The 25594-nt window shown below is 39.9% G+C and overlaps 1 protein-coding gene across 4 annotated transcripts in view; it reads left to right on the top strand.

The window, feature by feature from the left end:
* The window catches only part of sema5ba (sema domain, seven thrombospondin repeats (type 1 and type 1-like), transmembrane domain (TM) and short cytoplasmic domain, (semaphorin) 5Ba), a 141392-nt gene extending 116001 nt beyond the window's left edge, over window positions 1-25391 (top strand). The window contains exons 13-24 of one of the 4 annotated variants that reach the window (XM_079618760.1): window positions 5909-6026; window positions 6286-6467; window positions 6748-6891; window positions 8046-8193; window positions 9292-9517; window positions 10396-10608; window positions 12636-12806; window positions 15312-15446; window positions 17185-17229; window positions 17371-17406; window positions 18047-18252; window positions 22577-25391. In XM_079618760.1, coding sequence (XP_079474886.1) covers window positions 5909-6026; window positions 6286-6467; window positions 6748-6891; window positions 8046-8193; window positions 9292-9517; window positions 10396-10608; window positions 12636-12806; window positions 15312-15446; window positions 17185-17229; window positions 17371-17406; window positions 18047-18252; window positions 22577-22744 — 1792 coding nt within the window. In that variant the 3' untranslated portion in view covers window positions 22745-25391. Of the gene's footprint in view, window positions 1-5908; window positions 6027-6285; window positions 6468-6747; window positions 6892-8045; window positions 8194-9291; window positions 9518-10395; window positions 10609-12635; window positions 12807-15311; window positions 15447-17184; window positions 17230-17355; window positions 17407-18046; window positions 18253-22576 lie in introns of all 4 variants that reach the window. The other 3 variants (XM_079618759.1, XM_079618761.1, XM_079618762.1) reach the window with 3 other exon arrangements.
* The last annotated feature ends 203 nt before the right edge of the window (window positions 25392-25594 follow it).

Here is a 25594-nt window from a genome sequence, read left to right as displayed (position 1 = left end):
CAATTTCAGTAGAAAGAGCGGTCACATGTTGATACCAAACGGGGGGTGGGGCTTAGCCAAAGGTGAATTACATTTAAATGTTGAAGATGCTGCCATTTTCCATGAAGTGAGAAAAGTCAGTGCTTTCATAAAATGTAGTTTCCAATTTGTAAGCACAACTTTAGTTTCTAATCAAAAACATATAATTTCTGTCATTTAACATCATCAAATTCCCCCTGATCATGTGGTGATAAATATATTTTCTAAAAAGGGTCTTTGCCCTTTACCTGTGGCTAAGCCTTATAGACAGTCTGTAAGAAATTCTAATTTCAGAGGCCCCGTCTGACCCAAACAATTTACAGCCAGCTTGTCAACAGGGTGCTAAAAAACACAGGGTTTGAGAGCTTGCAGCTTGTTTGAGCACAGCCCAGTACTTGAGCAACTGGAGGAGCTGCAGAGAAAGGAAAGGCAGGGAAAGAAAGTAATCAGAAGGTGAGAGCATTTATTACCACAGGCTTTTAACTGACTCTCCATTGGCAGAGTCCCAAAATTGAAGCCATTTTTCTCATGCGCTTTCTCCCATTCTTGATTAAGACAAGCAATATGTCTCAAACTCCGCTGTCCTGAACTTCTGACAAATAGCATCTTTTCTTCTTCTCCTGAGATGAAGCCATTAAAGCATCTGACCATCTTATCTCTGTCTAAGCTAAGCTGTCAGCGTTTGGTGTGTGTGTGTGTGTGGAAAAGCTGTAATTTATGGGCTATTTTACACACTAGAAATTATTAACTATCATCGGTAACATGCAGAAATTTTTAATTGACAATTATAGTGTTTGTTTACTAAATGTGTGTGACGTAGCTTGGTTAGCTAGTTTTATTGATTCTGAGCGTAGTGTTCATAGTGCATCCATAAAAAACAAAACTTTGGCCCTTGTTTACTAAGAAAAGGGCATGAATTGCTATTAAAAGGACAGCAATAACTATTTGTCTTTGTTCATCTTTTTTAAAGGCCTATAAAATAAGACAGTATTTTTTTACAGCCCTCCCAATGACTTTAAAACCTCTATTAAACCGCAGAAGATTGATTGTGTTCTGTCCGCTGCCTTGCCACATTGTTTTATGTATTACTTCATTTTTTTGTTTTGCACTATTTAAAATGTTACAAGCAATGTCTTGTGGCTTTGCTGCTGAAATAGTGCGCTGTAAGAAAACCATGTTAAATTATACAGCGGTATGATTCGTGTTGGTTTGTGTTTAAGCACTTCTTCCATGCACAGGAACCTTGAATTAAGGTGCAATTCTTTGAATTGGCCCTCAAGTGCACTAACTTATTTTTTACAGCAGCTTATTTTTAAAATATGTGAGCTGTGTGACTGGTTGCAAGGCTAGACGGCTGAGTTTTTCTGCTGTGCTTGTCCTTTTTCTTCTGAGACCGTGGTCAGCTTGTGAAAATCTCTCTCTACGGAGTTCAAGTTGCAGAACTCAGGAGAACAGAAAAAAAACACCTTCAGGAGGCTGTTAATTGAGTTTTTTCTCTCCACTAGGTCAGCTGGCAGAGTCCTGAGAGCAGCCGAGTCCTGGCAGTGCCCCAGGGCCGTGTCCTGAGCTCATCAGTAAAACAGGCTACTGCTGTATGCCCACCGGAATGTCAAATCAGCATTCCTTCCATGCCGGCACATTTTCATAGTCTTAAGAGATTACATGGACGGCTGGCTTTCACTTTGGTCCGTGGGAGTGGATCTTCCACTGTAATTAATGAAATCACTGCAAACGTTTTTGTTTAAACGGGTAGTTCTCGTAGGTCAGCGCCCTGAGGGCTTGTGTTTCTGCCCTCTGTAATGGGGGTAATTTGGCCTTGATGTGCACAAGGAAGTTGTCGTTATTCTCTCTATCCTCACATCCTTTAATTGGTTGGGGCCATTTATTTCATCAACCATGCACTATATATGATGCTTGGGGTGCTCCAGCGAATTTATTGTTGTTTATTACTGTTGCGTTATAGCTGCCAAAACGTAGTCAGAAACTAATGATAAGATGATAATCAGGCCTGTTTCATGCACCTCACGTCTGATGCAATTGATGCATATTCGTTTCATCACCCATATTGTCTGGATGCAGAAACCCTTTTTCAAAAAGACTTGACTGAATCAGGATGACTTAGGCAGTTTTGCATAAAGTTGAGTATATCTAAACTGCTTCTTACTGCTTGCTCTGCTCTGCTGTCACTCCCACAATCCCTCACATGAGCATGTCACTCAGTTCCTATTGGGCAGGGTTGTCCAATCCTGCTGCTGGAGGGCCACTGTCCTGAAGAGTTCAGCTCCAACCCCAATTAAACACACTTATACCAGCTAGCCAAGGGCTTACTAGGCATATTAGAAACTTCCAGGCAGATGTGTTGAGGCAAGTTGGAGCTAAACTCTGCAGGACAGCGGCCCTCCAGGACCAAGTTTGGACACCCCTGCTTTAGGGTCATTCCGTGTCAAATCAACCAAATTTCAGAAACTTCCCAGACTCAATTTTTTTTCTTTTGTTTATATTTTTTCTGAAGAAATACAAAGATAAGTAGTTACGAAAGCCAACATATTAAATGTCTTGGATGTATATTTACTGAGTAATCCACTGTTTTGTAGAAAGTTACAATTAATTATTTATATTATTTTATTTTTACACAGAGATTGGTGGGTCTATTAGGGAAATCTATTGATTTTAGTCATCTGTGTTGCATATGCCAACGGTGACCGTTCAAAAATGGGAAAAAGCACTTGTGTTTTTGCCCCATGTTTGCATGCCTGTAACTTTAAACAAATATTAAAGATATCTTAATGCCCTTTTAGATTCTGGTTCTTAACAAACTTTCCTTTTTGTATCTTGGTAGACCTATATGGTTCACATTTTCAGTGGTCAAAAACCAGTACAGCTGATACTTTTTTATTGTAAAGAGGAATATCTGAACAACAACAAATAATGTTGAAATAGAAATGTATCTTGTTTTTTCTATCAACACAATTGCATAGAACATACCTCTCTGAGTGCCAAGAATACACTGAAATGGTCAAGTTGAGGCACATTTACTTGCTCTCAAAAGTGTATTTATAAGAATCTCTATTTGAATCAGTTTCAAGGATATTTGGAAGAAAGAATTTTGTTAATTTTAACAGCTGCCTTCCTTTTTTGCCTTCCTGTAGCTCGAACAGTAGAGCGCTGGCGCTTGCAACGCCAAGGTCATGGGTTTGATTCCCAGGGAAAGCAAGAACTGATAAGAATGTAAATGTGTACCTTGAAATGCAATGTAAGTCGCTTTGGATAAAAGCGTCTGCCAAATGCATGAATGTAAATGTAAGCTTCTGGAGCTAACCAGAGTTCAAACAGAGCAGTATCGTAACTTCGTGACATCCCAATATATCTGGGATTGAACCATATAGCCTTAAAAAAATAAGATTCCAAAAGAAAAGTTTCATAGGAACAAGAATCTAAAATGAAATTAAGATATATTTAACACTTCTTGAGTTACAAACATGTAAACTTGTTTGTACTTGCACTCAGAGAGGTGTGTTTTATGCAATTATTTTGATAGAGGGAAACGAGATACATTTCTAGTTTCAGTATTATTTGTACTTCAGATATTTCTCTTTAAACACAATACGTAACAGCTGTTTGAAAAGTAAACCACATTTGGTATTTGGCCATTGAAAACGTGTACAATTGAACAATTTAAACATGGAGCCGTATTGAGATCCCCATATCTATGGGACTGAACCATAGGGCCTTGAAAATGAAGATTCCAAAAGAAAAGTTTATTAAGGATATCAATATATCTTTAATACTTTTAGCGTTACAGGCATGCAAACTTTGAAAAAACAATATTTATGGCACTCAGACAGGTATGTTCTATGCAATTGTGTTGATAGAAAAAACAAGATACAGTATATAAACACATCAAACGTAATCATTAAACAGTACAGTACATCAAATGTGACAGTAAAGACATTTATAATGTTCTTTTTTCCTTATAATCTTTCTATTTATTAAAGAATACTAAAAAAAAATATTGCAGTTTCCTCCAAAAATATAAATTCAATGTATTTACTATAGCCTATATAATTAAATATATCGGAATTTTAAAAATTCTTCTGACATCACCATGCTGGCTATGGGATAACATAGCTATTTCACTTTTCATGATCCAGTCGATTCCCAGACAAATAATAGGATAAAATCAAAGTGAATATCCTGTTGCACTCTTAAACAGATAGTGAAAGAAAAATGGGTTGCAAATGAAAATTCCCATTGACTTTTCAACTGGAGATATCCAAAATCTGCTTTCCTTGCTTAACATCGTAGATTAAAAAACCTTGCACATTAACTGACAGCAGCCCTAGGCACTACAGTTCCCAGATAACAAATCTAAACCACGCCTGGGAGAATTTCCCATTCTTTCTACAAAACCCTTGCTACGCAACACCTCGAAATTGATTAAATATTTGGAAGCTGCTAAAAAAAAAAAAGGCTTAATGAGGTGTAATTAAATCTAAACCCACTAATGAAGTTAAGCCATGAGTGCCGTTTCAAGGGCTCCGGAATTTGGGGCGGTGTGTTAGTAAAGCACCAGCAGCCTCGCAACCTTCCCTTTAGCTTGAAAGGCTCGATTTTGGCACAAGTGTATCGGTTTGTTTGCGCTGGCCCTTTGGCGTCCCAGCCTCAAGGTTGAGGAAACACACAGAGTGTTGATACAGTGCAGAGTGCCAAGACTGAATCCTGCCGAGAAGGGAGCTCGAGCTGGGCTGAGTGCTAAACCACTCCAACGCTTCAAGTCTGTCAGGAATATAAAGGCAAAAGGAAAATATATTGCCCTTCAACACTTTCATTTACATAGATCCTGGATGACCCTATCGTAAAATGGCAAAAAGTGAAGATTCTGTCATCATGTGTTGCGGTGATGTTTAAAATCCATATGATTTATCTTTTTCAGTGGAAGTAGGGCTAAGGATTGGGGTTATCTGTACATACATTTTCCTATCATATGAGCAATTTAAGGTTGAATTGCTACCTTCATGTTTTTCAAGTTCACAGTCAGCGCAACTCAATGTGCCTCACTATACTGCAATGACAATACGTGTCTACTAGCATTAAAGCAAGCAAGCATTTTCAATGAATTGTCACTCTAGAGCAGGGATGGGCAACTCCGGTCCTGGAGGGCCACCGTCCTGCAGAGTTTAGCTTCAGCCTTGATAATAACTCACCTGCCTGTATCTATCTAGTAATCCTGAAAACATTGATTGCCTTGTTCAGGTGTGTTTAATTACAGTTGGAGCTAAACTCTGCAGAAAATTGCAGTCAAAATTAATATTTTCATCAGAGATTTGGAGCCAAATTACATGGGGGTAAAAATTACTTTAGAAAGATGGCATTTTTTATTATTATTTTTACACAGAGATTGATAGGTCTATTAGTAAAATCTGTTTACTTTAGCAGTCTTTGTTGCCACCGGTGAGAGTTAAAAAAAAGGGAAAACACATTTTTTTTGCTCCATGTAATTTGCTCCATAAATTCTGGTTCTTAACCAACTTTCCTTTTGGTATCTTAATTTTAAAGGCCCAATACGGTTCAATGCCAAATATACAGAAATCTTAATGCAGCTCCATGAGTAAATTAGTTAATTGTTCACAGTTTCAGTGGTCAAAAAAAAAAAGTTGGTCACATTGCATACAGTTTAACAACAAACAATGTTGAAACTAGAAATGTACATACGCATATATAAATACAGTACATATATATATTTTTGTTCTTGTCTTTGGAATTGATCCACAGACCAAGAACGTGCATTTTAAAAGTAAATAAGGTCCATTCTAATTTAATGTTGACTATATACAGTACTATTCATACACTATCTCCCTTTTATTTTTTGTTCTCTCTCCTTCTATTTTAGGACGTGTTTGGATGCAAGGGACCCTTACTGTGGTTGGGACCGAAAGCAGCGCCGCTGCACCACCATAGAGGACAGCTCCAACATGAGCCAGTGGTTCCAGAATATCACTGCCTGCCCGGTAAGGACCAGCCGTTTAAAGAGTCCACCACACTCACTGCTTCATGCATGACTGAAGTTTCGACACATGTCCGCCGTCTCCATAGCTCTCAGTCAGTCTCCCAATGCAGCTTTGAAATCTGTGTTGCGTGAAAGGTGCCATGCCGCATGATTGATAACATCACTTGAGGCAGCTGCTTTGTGGTCGTTATTTTTTAGGACTGAGATTCTGCACGCACCCAACCTTCAAATTCACAAGTTTTTTTTCTCATTAATTCCAGCTGAGGAACCAAACCGCAGATGGTGCATACGGGCCCTGGGCTCCATGGCAACCCTGTAGCCATGATGATGGCGAAGGCACCAGTACGTGTCTTTGTCGATCGCGGGCATGCGATAGCCCGTCCCCTCGCTGTGGAGGTAAAAACTGTGAGGGTCCCACCATTGAGGTGTCCAACTGTTCAAGGCAAGTCTAAAGTTGTGTGTGTGTTTTTTTGTGTCATCCTGCATCCAAGGTGCTGAAACTGAATTGTGTTTTTACTAGAAGTGGCAGTTCTCTCATCATGCGAGATACACTGCAGAAACAGAGCACTTTAGCAAATTGAGAACGTTTCCAAATCAAAATTCCTTACCAAAGCTGTTCTCTTTCTCTTCCATCACGTCACATTAGCCTTATCAAATGCGGCAGTGTTGCCGAAAAAGATTCACTGACATTAACTGTTTTTTCTTTCTTTTTTTTTCTGCAGGAATGGAGGATGGACACCCTGGTCGTCCTGGGGCCAGTGCAGCACAAGCTGTGAGATTGGGTTTGAAGTCCGCCAGCGATCCTGTAACAATCCTTCACCCAGGCATGGCGGACGAGTGTGTGTGGGGCAAAGCAGAGAACAGAGGTAAGAAAAGAGTCTTTTCTTTGCACATTTAAATTAAAATAAAATAAACACAACTTGAAAAGTGTCATAATTTTAGGTAATATAATTAAGGAGCCTCAAATTATATTTAATTTGCTTTTTAATTTGATTAGTTTTTTTTATTGGACCCCTGAGATCCACTTATAATGTTTGTCAGAGTCTTTAAACCAAAACAGTCATTATTTAGATTTCAAATTTCACCCTCTGAAAATGGTAAAAAGGTCATTTTGCTTTTGTGGTCTGACATTATTTTCCCCATTATTTGTTCTAAACTATATTAGGTTACTTTTTAAAAAATAAAATAAGTGTTCAGAATCATAGGGACCAGGGACTGTTCAACTCTAAAAGGACAAAAAGGAACTATAAAAACACAACAAAAATACAAAAAAAGTCTTCCAACATCATATGATAGTTCTGTGTTTTGAACAGATTTCAATTTTCATTACAATAGAGGAACAAAAGCAAATTATCACAGAGCCAACAATGTTCGTAATATACAATGCCAGGTTTACTAGACAACTAGATTAGGAAGCAAGCTAGAGAAGAGGTGAAATGCAGAGAATTAAAAGGCGATTTGTGTGTGTACTGTATGTGGTTCTGGTAAACCCTATGTTACAGTGACAAGATGTACCCACAAAAACGGAAATATCAAAAATCCTTGTCCTTCTGGGTGCATTTTTGGACCCCATGAGCACAACAGTTTATAAATCAGATTAAGTTATGTGTCTTGAAAAATGCAGAAAGTTTTTTGTGATGGGTATAAATGGGGATAAAATATACAGCTTGTACACTATGAAAATAATTACGTATATGGAATGTCCCCATTAAAAAATTCAAACCCTGTGCGTGCGTGTGTGTGTGCATTAAGTCAGATTTAAAATCATTATTATCTGATAATCTTCCCCTCTGCTGCAACTGTTAAATCAAAGGTGGTGCAGGTTAGATGTAACATTGTTAATAACATTAAATGTCATTGGTTCAAGTTCAAGTATCTAATTGTCAAACCTGTGGCCATTTTTCTTATTATAATATGAGCTAACATTCTTTAAGCTAACATTTCTTTTGAGTTTTATCTACTCAGTGCAGACCAACTTAAACTCATGATATCAGTCAAACATATTATTCATGCTCACCAGATTCTGCAACGAGAAGGTGTCGTGCCCTCAGCCCATCTTCTGGTCATCGTGGTCACCCTGGTCCAAGTGCAGCTCAGAGTGTGGGGGAGGGGTGCATTCGCGCTCCAGGAACTGTGAGAATGGAAATAGCTGTCCAGGGTGTGCGCTGGTACGTACACCTAAAGTACACACACTTACACACACACACACACTGTAGCCTTGAAGCCTCCTGTTTGACCATGATAACCAAAGCAGCTCTCCTCTCAGAAAGATATGTGTGATGCACTGTAAAAGTGGAGCTTATTTGTGATTCAAGATATACTGAATGGCCCTAACAAATCTGTTTCATTTTGAAAATATATGCAGTTCTAAAACTGTCATTTAGTTTCACCTGATCATCTACACAGCCTGCCAACGCCCTTGTAGTTATTTACATCCATTTTCAAAATGAAAATTTATAAAACAAATTTTTCATACGTGTATAAATAATGTCCTCCCACTTCCAACTGAGTTTATTCTTTTTATATGTGTGCTGTTTTTTTTGTAGCCAAGACATTAAGGGATGTGCCTATAAACATGAACTTACTCATATTCACTGTAGGGAAAGTGTCACAACTTGCCCGGTTTCCCCTATAAACTGTTTCCATTTGGATACATTTTTAAACAAAAAATAATTGTGATGTTAAAATTTGACGTTAACAAAGACAGGAAGTTGTCACCTGTGATGTAATGAAAAACTGTGGCATGCAGAGTAATTCATTGAAATCGAATGTCTTTTATTTACACAGGAAAAAATAAATAGCTATGTCCCTGTTCTAACTAAACCTTTTAGTCAAGTAATCACACTAACTGAAGAACCATTTAAAAATACCATTAAAGGATTTTAGGACAATGGTTTCTTATAAGGAGTGAACAATAAATCAAGACAAATCAAAACAGCACTCAGTTTCCTAAAATGCTCTTTTGCTCTTACATTTTAAATCAGGCAGATTTCTTTGCTCTCCAACTCTCTTAAGAGCTGCAATTAATTCAAATTTAATCGACTTAATTAGGACTCAAATTAACGTTCCTTGCTAAGAACTGTAACACCCCCTTGGGTGTCTAGGAGCCATTACATTTTATTAACTGTTCACGGTGATGGCACAAAAACGGTGAGCTGTGGAGCTTCTCATGCATCTTAGGAACTGAGGTAATGTTCCCTGTGTATGAGGAATGAGCAACTGGATGATGTCATCAGTGTGTCAATCTTTTGAAAATCCCATTGCAGGAGTACCAGGCGTGTAATCTGGAGTCCTGTCCAGAGGTGCGTCGAAACACCCCATGGACCCCTTGGGTGCCAGTGAACATAACCCAGGGAGGGGCACGGCAGGAGCAAAGAGTACGCTACATCTGCCGGGCTCAACTGGCTGACCCTCACGAGCTCCAACTGGGCAAGCGTAAGGTGGAGACACGCTTCTGCCCCAATGACGGGACGGTGACCTGTGAAACCGACTGTGAGTGTATAGATCCTTATTTCTCATGCACACCCACACCTAAATGAGCAGATATGACTTGAGTCAGCCGATACTGCTGGCTCGATGACATATCAGGGTCACAGTTCAGCACTTGCCCACTTTGCGCATGTTGGACGCCACATTGATTAACTGTAGCATCCTATCTAAACTCAGAGGAGGTCAACCACTTGAGGTGCACAAGGAATGCATTAGAGACGAGAGTGTGTCAGCATTCACCTTGTGCAGGTTGCTGTGACCAGAATGTTTTGTCATAGATGCTGTAAAACACAGCATGACATTGGTGTTGTTTTCTAGATAACCTTGAATTACACAGGAAAAGGCTATTCCTTTAAATAATACAATACTTATAAGACTAATGGGGCAAGAACAAGAACTGTAGCGATAACTATATTTGCATCCACACCAATGGATGATAATTTTCCGATTTTTATAAGCGCGCTGCAGTTATGCACATTAAATGTGCATGCTCTTTAAAGTCAGGTGGATTCTGATCTCGCCTGTCAATGTTTGTATTGTTTATCAGCTGGAAAAATCGTTCTGTTTGTGATTCCAACTATATTTTCCTCTGCGTTGCTATCATTAAGCTATGGTGTGGACTTCACTATTGTCATGGAATTAGTTATTTCACATTTTTTTTATATAGCGTTTTATACAATACAGATTGTTTTAAAGCAACTTCATAGTAATAAATAGAAAAATGGCAATGGCTCTAAAATGGCAATAGTGTCATTATTCAGCTCAAATCAGTTCATTGTTAAATTCAGTTCAATAGCTGTGTAAAGTTTATTAATTATGAAACCGTTCAATTCAGTTATGGTTATATTGGAAAACTGGTAACATGCAATAAATGTTTACAGCTCTAGTTGAGGAGCTTCTCAGGACGCCTGGTGTACGACTGACGGGCTCTGGCTGGTCTTCGTGGGAGACGTGGTCAACTTGTACTCAGGAGTGTGCCAAAGGCTACCGCACTCGCAAACGCACCTGCACCAGTGCAGAAGGCAAAAGTGTTCCCACCGCCTGCCGGGGATCTTCAGTAGAATATCAGGACTGCAACCCACAGCCCTGTCCAGGTAACACACACGCTCAGAAACGCTCTTGTAAGCACAAGCTCATTTACATAGGCACACACATATACACATTAATAGACTCCCACATATGCTCATAATCAAGGTAGTTGCTCACCATGATGGGAAAGCCTCTGCTTCCATTAGAGTAGAAGTGTATGACTGATATCATTAGCTAATGGAAACCTGAAGCCCCATCGGGACCTGCTGTGGTCAAATTAAGAGGTTTTACCATAATTACAAAAAGACGTGAACTCAAGGTTAAATCAAATACAATTTTTTTTTTTTTTTTTTTTTTTTTTTTTTTTAAATCACATGATCATATGACCTTTCCAGTTAGCAACAGGACTTTACATGGGGAAGTTTGTAATGAAATGGCATCATATAGGTGAACAGGGAGTTGCTTTTTTTGTTTTCTGTGTTTTTAAGCATAATGCTACATTATGCTATTGCTAGAGTGTTTGGGGATGCTAACGGACAGTTTGAGAATGCTTACAGACATTTTTAAGGATGCTAAAAGGCTGTTTAAGGGTGCTAACGGACAGTTTAAAGATTTTAGCTGACATTTCAAGGGTGCTAACAGACCGTTTAAAGGTGCTAACAGAGTTTGGCCATGCTAACGGACAGATTAGACATTAAGGTGTTAACATACGCTTAAGGGACTCTGACAGACAGTTTAAGGATGGTAACAGAAAGTTTAGTGAGGCTAACAGACCATTTAGAGAGTCTAACAGTATAAGTGTACTACTAACAGACAGTTTAAGGCTGTTAACAGTTTAACGGTGCTAACAGAGAATGCTAATGGTTAGTTTAGTGTGCTAACGGACAGTATGCTAATAACAGACAGTTTAAGGGTGCTATGTTTGGGAAGTGCAGGGTGACCAATCACCCTGTAAGTTCCCAACAGATGGTTTATGTGTTTCTTTAGACATATTGGCAGATACTTGCCAATGCATTGTCTGCTCTAAACTCTCACTGAGTGTGACAAATGAACATCTCCCACACAGTATTTGCTATGCTGTTTTCTACTCAGGCAGGACGAGGAAATAAGATTGAAATAATAAAGTGGAGTGGAAGGGGGTAGTGCACATGGATTCAAACACATCATTGACATCAGCCAACCATTTTAATCATCGTTTTGACCTCAGACGTGCACTCCAATCCGACGCCTGGCTTCTCTCTCAGTGTGCGAGGTTGCTGGACTCACTGTGATTGTGATCGCTCTTCCTTCACACTTCAGTCATGCCCCAGTACACGCATGCTAATCCACTGAAGTTAAACGGTGCTTTCTAGTGCAGAGAGAAGGAGCCACCCCTAACCTTCTCCTCCATCAGTCTGATGAGACGTCGAGAGGATGGTGGCAGGGCCTGTTAAAGTGGAAGGACACTTCACAACAACAAAGCTTCAATCCTGGTCAGAGCTGGAAAACCTAGTTTAAAGTGCTAGCTGTGATCTGGAACATCACAGCTAGTGGATAGCTGGTTTCTAGCTGGTAGACAATCTTGAACCAACAAAAAAAACGAGTAGGCTATACCAGCTTAAGGTGGTAAAGCTGGTTTTTTGGAACATGGTGACCAACCAGATTTAAGCCATCTGCTTAATCTGTAATTTTCAGCCAGACTAAAAAAAGAAAAGAAAGTGAACAGCTGGCATTCGCTGTAACAAGTCTCGAGTGTTCGGTGAGGAGCTTTGTGGGTCAAATAAAGCAGTTTGAAACAGACCCGTGCGACATTCTTTCCTGCACTCTGAATGTCTGGATCAACATCACATTCCATAACAGATGTTTGCTTGCCTTGTCTGCCTCGTGCGAGTTTCCAATCATTTTTTGTATTGTTTTGTGTGTTTGCCTGTTTGATGCTGTTGTATCTTTGTGTTCGGTACATCGTGTTTGCATCCTCCGCAACGTCTTTCTTGTTTGTGTTGCATTTGCGTCCGCTATCTGATGCGTGGATGATTGTGTCCCCCTGCTTGCCTGATTGTTTTGTGTTTGTCTTTGTATGTCGTATTTGTTTGTGCGTGTTTGGTCTGTGCAGTTAACGGCGCCTGGTCTTGCTGGTCGTCATGGTCACAGTGTTCAGTGCCCTGTGGAGGCGGGCACTATCAACGAACACGCACATGCACCAGCCCCGTCCCTGCCAATGGAGGGGACATCTGCATCGGCTTGCACACAGAGGAGGCCCTTTGCAGCACACACACCTGTGATGGTAAGATCAGCTCCAATTCAAGACCATGAATGGGAAAAAAACTATGCTTTAAGTGAAATGTGCTACAAAAAAAACCTCAATGTTCTCCAAATTGAGCTCTACCTCTGTCTGTAAGTAGAATATAGTTGCTTCTCAATGTGTCACCTGTCCATCAACAGCCATTATTACCACAAATCAGACACATGACGTTTCAACCCTGCTGAAGAGTCAAGTGTAGATTAGCATGGTTGACCAGCATTGTATTTGTCAGCAAATAGATAAATGGATAGTTTACTCAAAAATTACAATTCTGTCATCATTTATTCAATTGCCAATCATTTACTCATGCCAAAACTATGACTTACTTTCTTCTCGGGAAATCAAAAGAAGATATTTTGAAAAAGGGTCTCAGTGTTTTTGTCCATACACTGAAAAATTCATTGAGTATGTATATTATGACAGAATTTAACTTTTTTTAGATGGACTTTACCCTTTTAACTCTTTCCCTGCCATTGACGGAAATTTCCATCAATTCATGTGTTCACTGTTATACGGTAGGGAGCACTATTACACATCTTCTGAAAGAGTACAGAATCTCAGAATCAAAACACAAGTGGAAAAAAGAAGCTGAAACTAGCGATAGAAATGTAAAATAACATGAACATTAAACAGCATATAATTTAAAACTGCCTAACGTTACCAAATAAATTGTCGGCCCAGGAAATGATATAGGACTGTGCAAGCTTTTGAGGTGTTAATGGAAGCGATCTACCACATCTATGTTTTGCTCATCTTTTCTAAATCCGATCTGGACATAGTCTTTAACAAAAGCGTGATTTTCTTAGCTTTTTGTTTAAAATGTTGCTTTTTTAAATAAAAAGTACCCATATTCAAGTGTTGAAAAAAAAAAGAATGCATGAAACTAGAATAAAATGTTTTTTTGTTGTTGAAAAGCAGAAGGTCTATTCTTTCTTTTGATATAGTGCATGTTCAGATATTCATATAACAAAATATTCTGGGGGCCATAAAAGTTTTGTTAAAATTATCTAAAAAGCTTTTCTTTTCTCTTTTTAAACGCTGGTGGGGAAAGAGTTAATAAGCCTGGCGAGCACAGCAGCGTCCACAACACAACGAATGCTGCTCTTTTCAACAGGGTGGTTTATTTATGACCAACTGATCATCACTGCATTGAAGGCATGATTTCAGACCTTTCAATCATCAGAAACACACTCTTTAGATTCAGAGAGGGGCTTCTGGGTCCTCCAGGCTGCAGATGGTACCAAATGTGAGCTGCATGCATATGGAAGTGTGCTGCGTGCGAGCAGACTCTGGCAGTGCAAAGCTCTGTGGTCACATTCTGTTGCCATACAATAATCAGCTGTTCCTTTAAGACTAAACTTAAATTTATGAAGAATCGCAAATCCATGCTGTCAATGGCAGATCTGGAGTTTAATTAACAATTAAACAAAAAATAAGAGCCTTTAAAATATTTTTTTCAGTTAATATTAAGAGCAAACTCAGAATGTAGAACATTCCGTATCAGTCATTTATAAAATTCCATTTCAGTTACTGTAGGCTGCTGCCTAAAAAATTCTATATGATGTATTGTTTGCTTTTGGAAAATAAATGAAGGGCTACCTTTTATCATTTTTAACTGTGGATCTGCATTTTACGAAATGCCAGGATGTCCTCTGAGACTAGTTGCTTGCTACTGATAATAAAGTCTTTTAGATTCAAACGTTTGGCCCCAGTTGGCCCCCTTCATGAATGACAATTTTTTTTTAGGCTCTGAGAGAATTTTAAGACTTTGTATGGTCTAGACAAGCATCTTAAAAGCTGGAACATGAAAGGAATGTGTATATTTACAGATTGGATTTTCCCAGCAAACAAATACATTTAAAATCAAAGTAAAGTTCTTGGTACACTTGCTCTGAAAGTGTTGCCTCAGACTGTGATTATTTTTGCCTCCCCGTGTGACTCTGGTGGTGTTTGTTTCATGTGTGTGGGTGGGCCGCTCTGGTTAGATTGCCGCCTAAACTGTGTGAGGATGGCCAAAATTGGAGCGCTATATTTAAAGGGATAGTTTACCCAGAAATTAACAATTTTTCATAATTTACTCACTGATATGTTGATTATTTTGATGTTATGTTGGATTTTCATTCTTCCTTGCACCTACAAAAGGAGAAATTGTAAATGTACTGATTTCTCTTTTCTATGGGGACTGAGCTTCAAAAAGCACCCAACACTGTCATAAAAGTAGAAGTTAAGTCATTGTTTACTGATAAATCTTCACCATTGAGCAGTTAACCACTGCAACTTGGGTCACTGAGTCAATGAGTTAAAATTAAAAACTGGATTTCGGAATAGGAATTTGAATATAGTGCAAGTCACTATATTTTTACTTTGGTGCTTGACAGAAGAAAGTTATAGAGGTTTGGAATGACCATGAGTAAATGATGATAGAATGTAAATTTTTGGGTGAACTGTTTCTTTAAACCCTGTGTTTGTGGCCGTGTCTGTTTGCAGGTGGGTGGATGGCCTGGTCGGTGTGGTCTGAGTGTGATGACTCGGGCCTGCAGCTGCGCAGTCGAGTGTGCGGGGCTCAATCCACACCGTGTGTGGGAAACAGCTCCCAGCACCGAGACTGCAATGAGATCCCAGGTGAGAGAGAGCTATATATACACTCTCACATATATTCACACGCCGTCCGACTATTCCATTATGAGGCTAAGCTTTTCCCAATTGCAATGTTATTGCAATGTCTTATTAAATAAACATACACTTTAAAACCCTGTCAAACTCGCTGTTGTTTTTAATAGATTAGATGTAATATGTTTACTTGTGCTTATTCATTACTCTTGCTGGAGGAGTGGAAGTGTTCAAAGTGAAGAACTGAACGCACCCAGCCTGCAAGAACACGAGTTATCAGAGCAGAATACCAAGTGAATCAGGCACTCTAATTAATATTAATGTTATGCCACAAGGCAGACTCTCATCCAATTTCTCTCCAGTTTTGGGAAAAGGGTTCCAAATCCTGAGGTGTCTCAGACGATGTGGAGATCAAGGAGAATTGTGCATCTCAATCCAAACATCTCCCTCCCACACCCATCTCTGCTGTTTGTGGAGATTTCAGATAGAGCTTAAAAAGCATGAATCTGCCCAGTAATAGTGCACTTCAGACTGTATTGCAGCAGTGAAAAACACGTTTCATTTAAATGCACCCCATTACCTCAACCAAAATGAAATATTTACTTTAAACGAGTGTTTAAATCAAGTTTAGCTATGTATTTTACAAAATTGCTTGCAAGTGATTTTTACTGGCATTGCTGTTTATTCTTGAATAATTGGGGTGTTTGAAAACTGTCAAAATGGCAGAACAGCAGTAATAATTTCATCACTTTTATGCGACCCAACTGACTGCGAGCCTTTGATGTGATTTCCTGTACTTTATCACTGCGGCCCTGCTCATCCCTCAGGTTTAAAACAGGAGACGGTCTTCCTCACCACTCTACTGCTCTTTGAATCGCCTCACTTCCAGGAAGGTTGCTTTTGAATGAAGAGAGTGGAGTGATATAAGATGGGGAGTGATTGACATTTTGGCTGCAATTCAACAATTGGAGGAAAAAGAAGGGAGTGTGTAATAAGCCATTCACATTAGACTGTTTCTTGCATCAGTCTGCTCCATTTATAAACGGTTGGTTTATCATCAAATTGTTGATCGCAACTCAAAATTGTTGGTCCTAACCTAAAATTTGGCAGCAGAACAGACCAAAAAATGGACACTAAATGCATTAATAAAATAAACTGCAACTAACCATGTAATTGTGCATAGTTGTGATGGCAAAATAAATAAGCTTATTAGCTTTGAAAAGGAGGAAGCGCTTTTCATGTCTTTTAATGATGACATCTAGGCTACATAGTAGTCTTACTACTACAAATAATTTTACATATTGTCGGGTCTATGCAGTTCATGGTAATATTAAAAGATTTCAACATTTGACACTTTTTCCTTACGTTTATATGAACAAAAGTAGTCATCACTTCATGTCTAAAGTAAAATTTACATACATGCATACATTTATGTGTTTGGCAGACACTTCTATCTAAAGCGTAAATTAATGCATTCCCTGGGAATTGAGCCATTGGCATTGCTAGCGCCATGCTCTACTACTTGAGCTACAGGAATTTCGATTCTGAAGCAAAACTAGTTGACAGCTACTGCTCTAGATGGATGTCTATGAGCGTTTCCGATGCATCTCGAACCACGAGCGTTGTGTTTTGAAGATGCTGTTTCAAGTTGAAATATATGCAACATCAGTTCAAGATGCTCAGAAAGAGCTCACGGCCATCGCTCATCCTCTGTGAAGAGTCCCTAACTATATATCTCCTTCTTTCACAGCGATTCTCCCGGCATCTAGCTATGAGAAGGACCAGCAGTGTGGAGGTAAGTGCTTCGACAGATGTGTTTGTATTGTGTTCACCGCATGTCAGTGTGCGCTTGTGCATGCACTCTCCTGAATGCTCAAAGACATGTAGCAGTGTGCTGCTTGTGTGTCATGTTTCACGTCAGCTCCTTTTCATCCAGAACTCAGGAAGAAATGGAATCGAAAACCAGGTTTAAGTGAGTGAACTTCATTCACATTGCTGATCTTTTTTTTTATGTGTCGTGCTCCCAGGCAGAGGTTCGCTGCCTTTCCAGTGCATGCACCAGATGAAAAATACATGAGGGGGCACAACGGTGCCTTTTAGGTTGCGCATCCAGGTCACATTGGGCAGTGGCTGCCTTCAGAGATGGCGCCGCAGTGCCAGTTTGGTGTTTCTCCAGGTGGCAGCACATATTACCCATCAATGTCCAGCAGTGGCATTCTCCTGAGTGATCGTTGTCCAATTAGAGCAGTTCATGACGGGGGTTTGGCGTTCACTCTCCTCAATCACATTTCGCACTCATTACGGGTCAGACCGGCAGGATGCCTGGTCCATCACATCGACCGGCTAATCACAGCACTGTCCCTTGGTACTGCGTCATTCAGCCAGATGCTCTCAAGCACCTGCCCACCACTGTTTGATGGCTACAGACATGTTGTGTTATTGATGAGAAATGTAATGGTGCTGCATCACAAAGTTCCCACTGACAAGGATGACTATATTGTCTCATTATAAAAAAAGTATATTTAGTCAAAGGTCTGGATGAGAGTGACATCATATTACAGTTATTTGCAGACAAACGGTTAGTGTAATATTGCCTTCTCTTGTTTTCCCAGGGTTCACTCTGCTTCACCTGATAGCTACGGGTGTGTCGTGCTTCCTGGGTGCCGGTCTGCTGTCCTTCCTGGTGTATGTGTACTGCCAGCGGTTCCACAAGCCCTCGCAGGAGTCTGCCGTCATCCACCCCACCACTCCCAACCACCTCAACTACAAGGGCAACACCACACCAAAGAATGAGAAATACACACCCATGGAGTTCAAGGTCAGTGCTGACACCCTGGTCACACTTTTCTTTCTGTTACACTGTTTTATGCCATGAAAACTGTCAGTAGGACCATTGTTTTTGTTGTTGTGTATAATGTTGCTGCACTTAATCTTACCCATATTAGATGTACACCCCTGGGCAAAAACAAAACAAAAGGGCCAACCCCAAAATGGCTAAACGCTAAGCTTTTAATAGTCTTAACCACACATTTTTGGTCAGGAAATGAGCTAAATTTAAGCAAATACACTACTTAAAAAGCCATTGCTGTCAAAAAAAAAAAAAAATCCAATAGAGAAGGACGTTTTTGCCAGAATATGTGGAGTGATGAATCACATTGAAACAAATTGCATGGTGATGCTCCAGAGCGGTGTCTTCAAAAATCTGGACAGAAATATAATAATAAATGCATGTCTACCACAGTGAAGCATGAAGGAGGAGGTGTCATTGTGTGGGGAGCCTTTTTAGCTGCTGGTATTGGTGAGCTGCTTCACAGAGAAGAGTCATGTAATGCTTTGGAGTACAGGAGGATATTGCAGAATGGCTTTCTTCCCACAAATGAAAAGTTGTTATCTAAACAGGAATGATCAGATCTTATTTTTCAACGAGACAAATCCTCCCCAAATTGCAAAGACAACCAATGTTCATGACAAGCTCATGTTTTGGCCTGGTTAGAGTCCAGATTGTAACCCCATAGTGAATCTTTGGTCTCACATTAAACTCGAACGAACTGGGAGACATTTTTCTACTACTCATGAACTGTTTAAACCCATTAACATTGAGTGGAACAACACTGACCCTTTTCCTGTAAAAAGCTGTCTGCAAGTTGGGGAAGGCTATTCCGTGCTAAGTTACTTTATATACAGTTTTATACAGTACTGTATTTCCTGACCAGTGATTGAATTGTGATTAAAATGATTAAGGCCATTAAAAGACCACTAAATATTTAGCCATTTTTGCAGTTTTTTTGCCCAGGAGCAGTCCATGGCCCGTATCACAAGGAATTACCTCTGATTCTATTGAGTGATTGATAATTGAAGTGTAAATCGAAGGAATTACATTATGTGGGAATGTTTAGCATGAAGCAGGGAGATTTTTTGATTTGTCAGGGATGTGTTTTGAATTCATTAGCTATAACGACGTGTAACATCCTTGCAAAGTCACATATTGCAGTTATCAGCGGCTATTTGCTACAGTCATGCATATTTTTATTCACAATGTGCAAGACTTTCAGTAAGATGTGCAATGAATTATTGTGGCTTACAATGTAGTTGCTAAAAGTAGGATGGGGGGGATTAATACTTCTTGTCGGTATGGGCCTGATGTGTCCCAAATGCACTCTGCGGTCCATGAAAATAACTAATAGTTGTTGTTGTTGTTGTTGTTTTACTTAGACTTAGATCCGCCTGCGCCGTGCGGCGCATTGGGCGCTAAGCAATCTCCAGCGGGCTCGATCAGTCGCAACTGTTTCGGCTTCGTCCCATGGTAGGTCAACGGCGCGTAAGTCTTCGATGAATGTACGCCGCCTTGTTTTCTCGGGTGTCCTTGCTTCAGTTGTTCGGTCTGTATATTTTCTTTTTGCTGACATGGTTACAGTATGAGACCGAAGACATCGTTGTTGGAAGACGTTTAGACGTTTGGTGATGCTTGCCTACAATTTCCAGGTCTCACTCGTGTAGATGTCTGTGGGGATGAAGATTGAATTTAGAAGTCGGATTTTTGTTCCTAGGACAATTGCATTATACATCCAGATTGGCCATAGTTGCCACATAACCGCCGTGGCCTTCCCAAGTCGACTCGCGACGTCTTGGTCTGAGCCGCCGTCCGCCGTCACAACTCTGCCGAGATAAGTAAACTGATCAACTTCGTCCAGAGGCTGTTGGTCAATGTGTACTGGAATATGTGCGCAGACGTAGCATATACAAAGGATCTTGCTCTTGGGCGTATTTATCCAGAGTCTGGCTTTTTCCGCTTCGCTTCCAATAGCAGCCATTAGCTCGCAAGAGTGATGGGAGAGGTGATTGGGACAAAAGATTTCCATTTCATGATGTTCTTATGAACTTTCTATTCATCAAAGATTCCTAGAAAACATGTTCAGTATCCCTATTTCCACAAAAATATTAAGCAGCACTAGTTTCAACAGTGATAATAATAAGAAATGTTTCTTTATCACCAAATCAGCATATTATAATGATTTTTGAGGGATTGTGACACATGAAGATTAAAAAATCTCCTTTTGCCATTTTTGCCACAGTGATAATATTTCAAAATGTCTTTACTATATTTTTGATCAAATCATTTCAACCTGGGTGAGGATAAGAAACTTACTGATCCCAAACTTTTGCATGGTAATGTATATTCATATGGTGTCAATCTGCAGCCTTTTATTGTATTTTCTGTTCTGAATTTTGGTGGATTTAAACTAAAATTGAGCTCAGAATACTGCACTCCCATTGATACTGTAGCTAAATCCATAATCAAATTAAATAATAATAATAATTAATGGACACTCAAAAGGCAGAGATATGTATAACTTTAAGAATAACGGCCATAGTAGATCTGTGCAGATTCTGTGTGAGTCTGAAGATAAGTTTCTAATGTAGGCAGCGTGGAATATATGGCTGGACAATTCCACATAAATCTCAGTGGATTTTGACAGATTGCATGTCCTGTTTATATTGTTATTTATTTTGGCTTCAGCTACTTAAAAGAGTGTTTAACAGCTCCGTTCTACACATTTAACTATATTTAAATCTATTTTGCGGATGTTGGTCTGGTCAGGCCGCTTAGTGTTTTGATGGCGCCAGAGAGACAGCGTTTACGCGCCTAACAAATGCCTTTTATATAGTGTTTGCATATTAAGCTGAGTATTTTAACATCAAAACATGACATATTTCACCTTTACGTTTTCCCACAGATGAGCTAGCAGAAAAAGTTGTGAGCAGTCAAGAAAACCAAACTCAGCCGGAGAGCACGCTCGTTTGTTTAGTCCAAAATGAGCATCACTAGATAACTGATAGTTTGGAGATTACCGCTGGTTTCCCTCTCCCCGCGGCCGCTTGTTTAGCCGTCTCTTCTGGCTCCTGGCACACACTCCGTCTTTATTAATGGGCTCCATTAGGCTGTTTAAGCAGCAGCCGCTCAGTGGACTCCCACAGCTGGTTGTGACTGATCGTCGAGCTCATCCAATTAGTTTGGCTCGGCTCGCTCTCCTTCCACCTCGTGTCCTTGCTGTGACACCTGTGCGAGCCTTTTGCCACTTTTTCCATCGATCTTCTGCATGACCAGTACTCACTCGAAACTCATTATGAGACTTGGGCAATGCGAGTGGATGGAGAAAGAAGCGCCCGCTGAAAAAGATCGTCACTCAGGCCTCTGTCTATGCGTTCCCAGGTCACGTCGGTGCACAGATGGCGGTGTGATATTAACCGTGTGACACGGACTCCCTCTGATTGATGGGTGTTTGAATAAGCATCCGCTGAGAGCCACGTTGTAAATCAGGATGAATATTCTGATTTTGCGCAGGGAGCTGTTTGTCGGAAGTCTGCAGAAGATACCACAGTCAGGAAGATGTCATTTGGTTTCGTAACAGTAGACAAACATTCACTTGTTGTCACTCATTGACTTTTGGATAAAACGGCAATTCCATCTATCTTGTTCAGACTAAAAATGGAGATCTCAGTCCTTTTGTAGAGCTATTGTTTGCCAGGTATTGAAAAGTTTAATTGTTGCACAGCAGTTCTCGGCTACGGTGAGTCACTCAAATCAATCTTGTGTGTTTTATAGCTTCACTCCCCCAGTAACTGAGCTGCAGGTTTTTTGGAGCTAGATAAATGATATTTCTCGAGAGCACTACACTTCATACGCTGCTACTTTCATCCATGACCCACAAGTTCACCACTTTTGAATTGTACAGCTTATCTTCTGGGTTCCATTCAGTGGTGCGTTACATATTTAAAGGTGCAGTTTGTAATTTCTGCTCCACTAGTGACCCCAAACCGAATGGCAAAAAAAAAAGAACCAAATTTCTTTTCTACAGTGTTCTGGATTTTGTGTCCTGAGTGGTTTTTAGCATGTTGCTGTCCGTTCTCGGTGTTGTTCAATAGCCCCCACTTGAAGGTCTGTGGAATATTCTGGTCCATAGGTGTAGTTCATTGCAAAGCCTACACAATCTACTGTTCAAACTCATGCCATTGGTTGAGCTAATGCTTTTTTGGGCTGCTCAAACACAATAGTGGCGCAGATATTACAACCCCGTGTTTCATCTCAGAGATTGATTTGCCTCTCAGCTCATGTAACTCTCCTTTATATTGTTTCTCTACAGACTCTGAATAAGAACAATTTGTTGCCGGATGAGAGGACCAACTACTTCCCTACTCCACTTCAGCAGACAAATGTGTACACCACCACGTACTACCCCGCAGCGCTGGGCAAATACGACTACCGCCCAGACTCCTCACCCTCTCCCTGCAGAACCTATAACCACAGCTGAGACATGTGTGCCCATCCGTAGCTTTATCGCCATGGTGACAAGGCCGCTCACCTCCCTTTTCCCACCCAGACACTCTGCACCCGATGTGGTGCTTGTTCCAACATTCCAGCTGATTTTTCCCCCCTAAACTCTCTCCCCTGAAGACTGTGTCTCCTAAGTCATGCCTTGACTTAAAAGGGGGAAAAGTCCAGTGACTCAAACAGCACTTTTTAAAGATTGTGTAGCTACACTGACTTTGATAAACGGATGTCTTGATTGATCTCTGCAGAACTCCCGTTACTGGAAGGAGATTTTGCTGAAGCTGAAGGTGGGAAGAGAAAATTGTGCTGGCATCCCGTACAACTCTAGCAATATTCATTACGGGAATGCAATCTGCCGCGCTGTGGCAGTTCTTTTTAAAACTACATAAGAGAAGAATAGCCGGACACCAGACAAAAGAGAGCAATCAATGGTGACATTATCAGGTTTGGTTAGAACGGTGGTATTGTTACCTTTGGATGCAAATGTAAGGACTTCCCACTGACTTCCGACCTTTGAAAGGCAAATCTCTAACAAAAGAGGACGAGTCGCAGGATCAATGCATCTCCTGGGTGGACTGTTCGGATATGAGTTCGCAACCAAGCTGCAAGAAAAAGAACAGCTTAAAATAGGATGCTATTCAGAACGGACTCTTATCAGAAACGAAATATAGATTTTCAGCACGGTCAAAGCATAAGGACAGAAGAATGCCTTATTCTTCCCCTAAAAAAGTTGAAACACCTTTTTTTACTTGCGAATGCATGGGAATTGAGGAATATTGCACCAACATGGAATATGCTTAGGTCTGAAGCAAACATGTTCTACTCTGTTACTGTAAGTCCCGGTGGTCATATTAAATATGACTGGGTTCAAACCGAGACGGACTATATTTTATTATGAAAAAAATGTAGGAAATACTGATAGCTTGGCACTTGTTTTCTACGGTTATTTTAAAGAGGGAACTATTCAGCAGTTGTAGGATAGATGGACAATAGAGTTTATTTAAGAGGACGAGTTCAAACATTGATGGAGCTATACAGAACATTTCATATATTATTTTTTATTATTGTTTCCAGATGGTGTATTCCTAACCATCATCACATTCATCAGAGAAACGAGCGAAGGCGTACATCGGTATATGAGCATCACATATTCATAAAATTGAGTCAACAACTCTCACAGAAATGATCAATGGATCACGGTTTTTGTCACATCAAACAATATAGGAAAATATAATCTGTGTGCAGCACTATGTGCCCAACTCAGATCTTGTTTTGCTCATGTGTTGACATGCTTCCCAGCGGCATCACGCCCACATTCCAGATGCAACTTTTCAGTTATCGATAAAAGCGTTTCAGGAATGGCAACTCTCACCAGGATGGAGTATTTATGGTATACTTGGTTTCTAAAGGGCATTGAAAACTAAACTAAGCTATTTTATCAAGCTCATTTATTGAATGCTAAGCCAACCATGCTTTCAGCTAAGCATGAGTACATGGGTTGTAACTAAGTAATGTCCCACCACAAAAAAAGTAACGCCACGCAAAGGTTAGTATAATGTACATGTATATTGTAAAGCTAACACTGTTTTTTAAACGCCTTATAGTTGTAAAATAATACGTGCCGCAGCGGTGTAAATATACCAACCATAGGGATTGTGTGGGGATGGAGCCTGTCATGTCCAGAGTTCAACTGCAGTAGAGAGACCCATCTTGTTGACCAACCCTGATAACATCAAGGATGATACACTACAGTCCCTACAAAACTATTAGAGAATGTTGTTATTTTTTATGAATTTGGGCATAATTCATATGAATTGATGATTTTTTATGTTTGGTTTACAAATGTTACATCAATTAAGGCACTTAAATATCATACTCATTCAAATACATTTGCCTCGAATTGTTTTGACGCTGTTGGATCCTGTTCAAAGTATTTAATGCAGAGGTTTTTTTTTTTTTTTTTTTTTACTTCATACTCGTTTAATTTTTTGACTATTTTTGTGGCTCACACACCGAGACTTTACAGATACATTTTCTATAGAGGGTCCAAAAATTTCAGAGCATTACTCAAATTGTTCCTATTTTGCATTTATGTAGCCTAATTATAATTGCAAATAATGTTATTAGTATAATTTGGAATGGAAAGTTGAATTGAAAAAAAAAACTTTTTCTATGTATTCTTATTCAGTCTAAAAACTTTTTTTTTTTACCTGAAGTAAATCACAGATTTAAAATGTCTTTCAAAGGCTTTTTGACTCCACTGTATGCATGAAAATAAATCAAGAATAGGCAAGACTCTAAGCTCTTATTTAAAGTTAGAAGGTCAAACTAAATCCCCAGATTCGCTCCCATGTGCCTGCCCAGATAATACGTTGGTCAAATGCGGCTGCTCTGTGTAAGTCGGGTCTTGAAAGGAGTATCTCCGCTATGGAACACGCATAAAGCCAGACGACGCAATGAGGCGCTCCATCCCTGCAAGGCTTGGTGCCCTTCTATGCAACTGACCTGGTGGTTAGATATGCGATGTAGACTGTAATCACTGCCTTTTAGACACTGTGAATTTTTGGTACTCTATATTTTTGTATATTGTACATTGTAAAAGATAATAAACCTTGATGCCAACCCGGTCTAACATGAGCTGTTTCGTCCTTTCCCAACTACTCCCACACTGCATCAATCTAGGTCACCTCGCTGTCTCCCGCAGAGTGAAAGGTAAGCGTTTTCAAATTGTCATGTTTTTCAATCCAGTGTCAGGTTGGCTATCATACACTCCCATTTGTATGTGTAGGGATTTGCTTGGCAGGCTGAGGAAAATTGGAGCTAAATGCTG

The sequence above is a fragment of the Phoxinus phoxinus genome, assembly GCF_949152265.1.
Source record: "Phoxinus phoxinus genome assembly, chromosome: 7".
NCBI classification, from domain to species: Eukaryota; Metazoa; Chordata; class Actinopteri; order Cypriniformes; family Leuciscidae; genus Phoxinus; species Phoxinus phoxinus.
The sequence above is the reverse complement of the archived record's forward strand: the minus strand, read 5'-3'. Positions and strand labels throughout refer to the sequence as shown.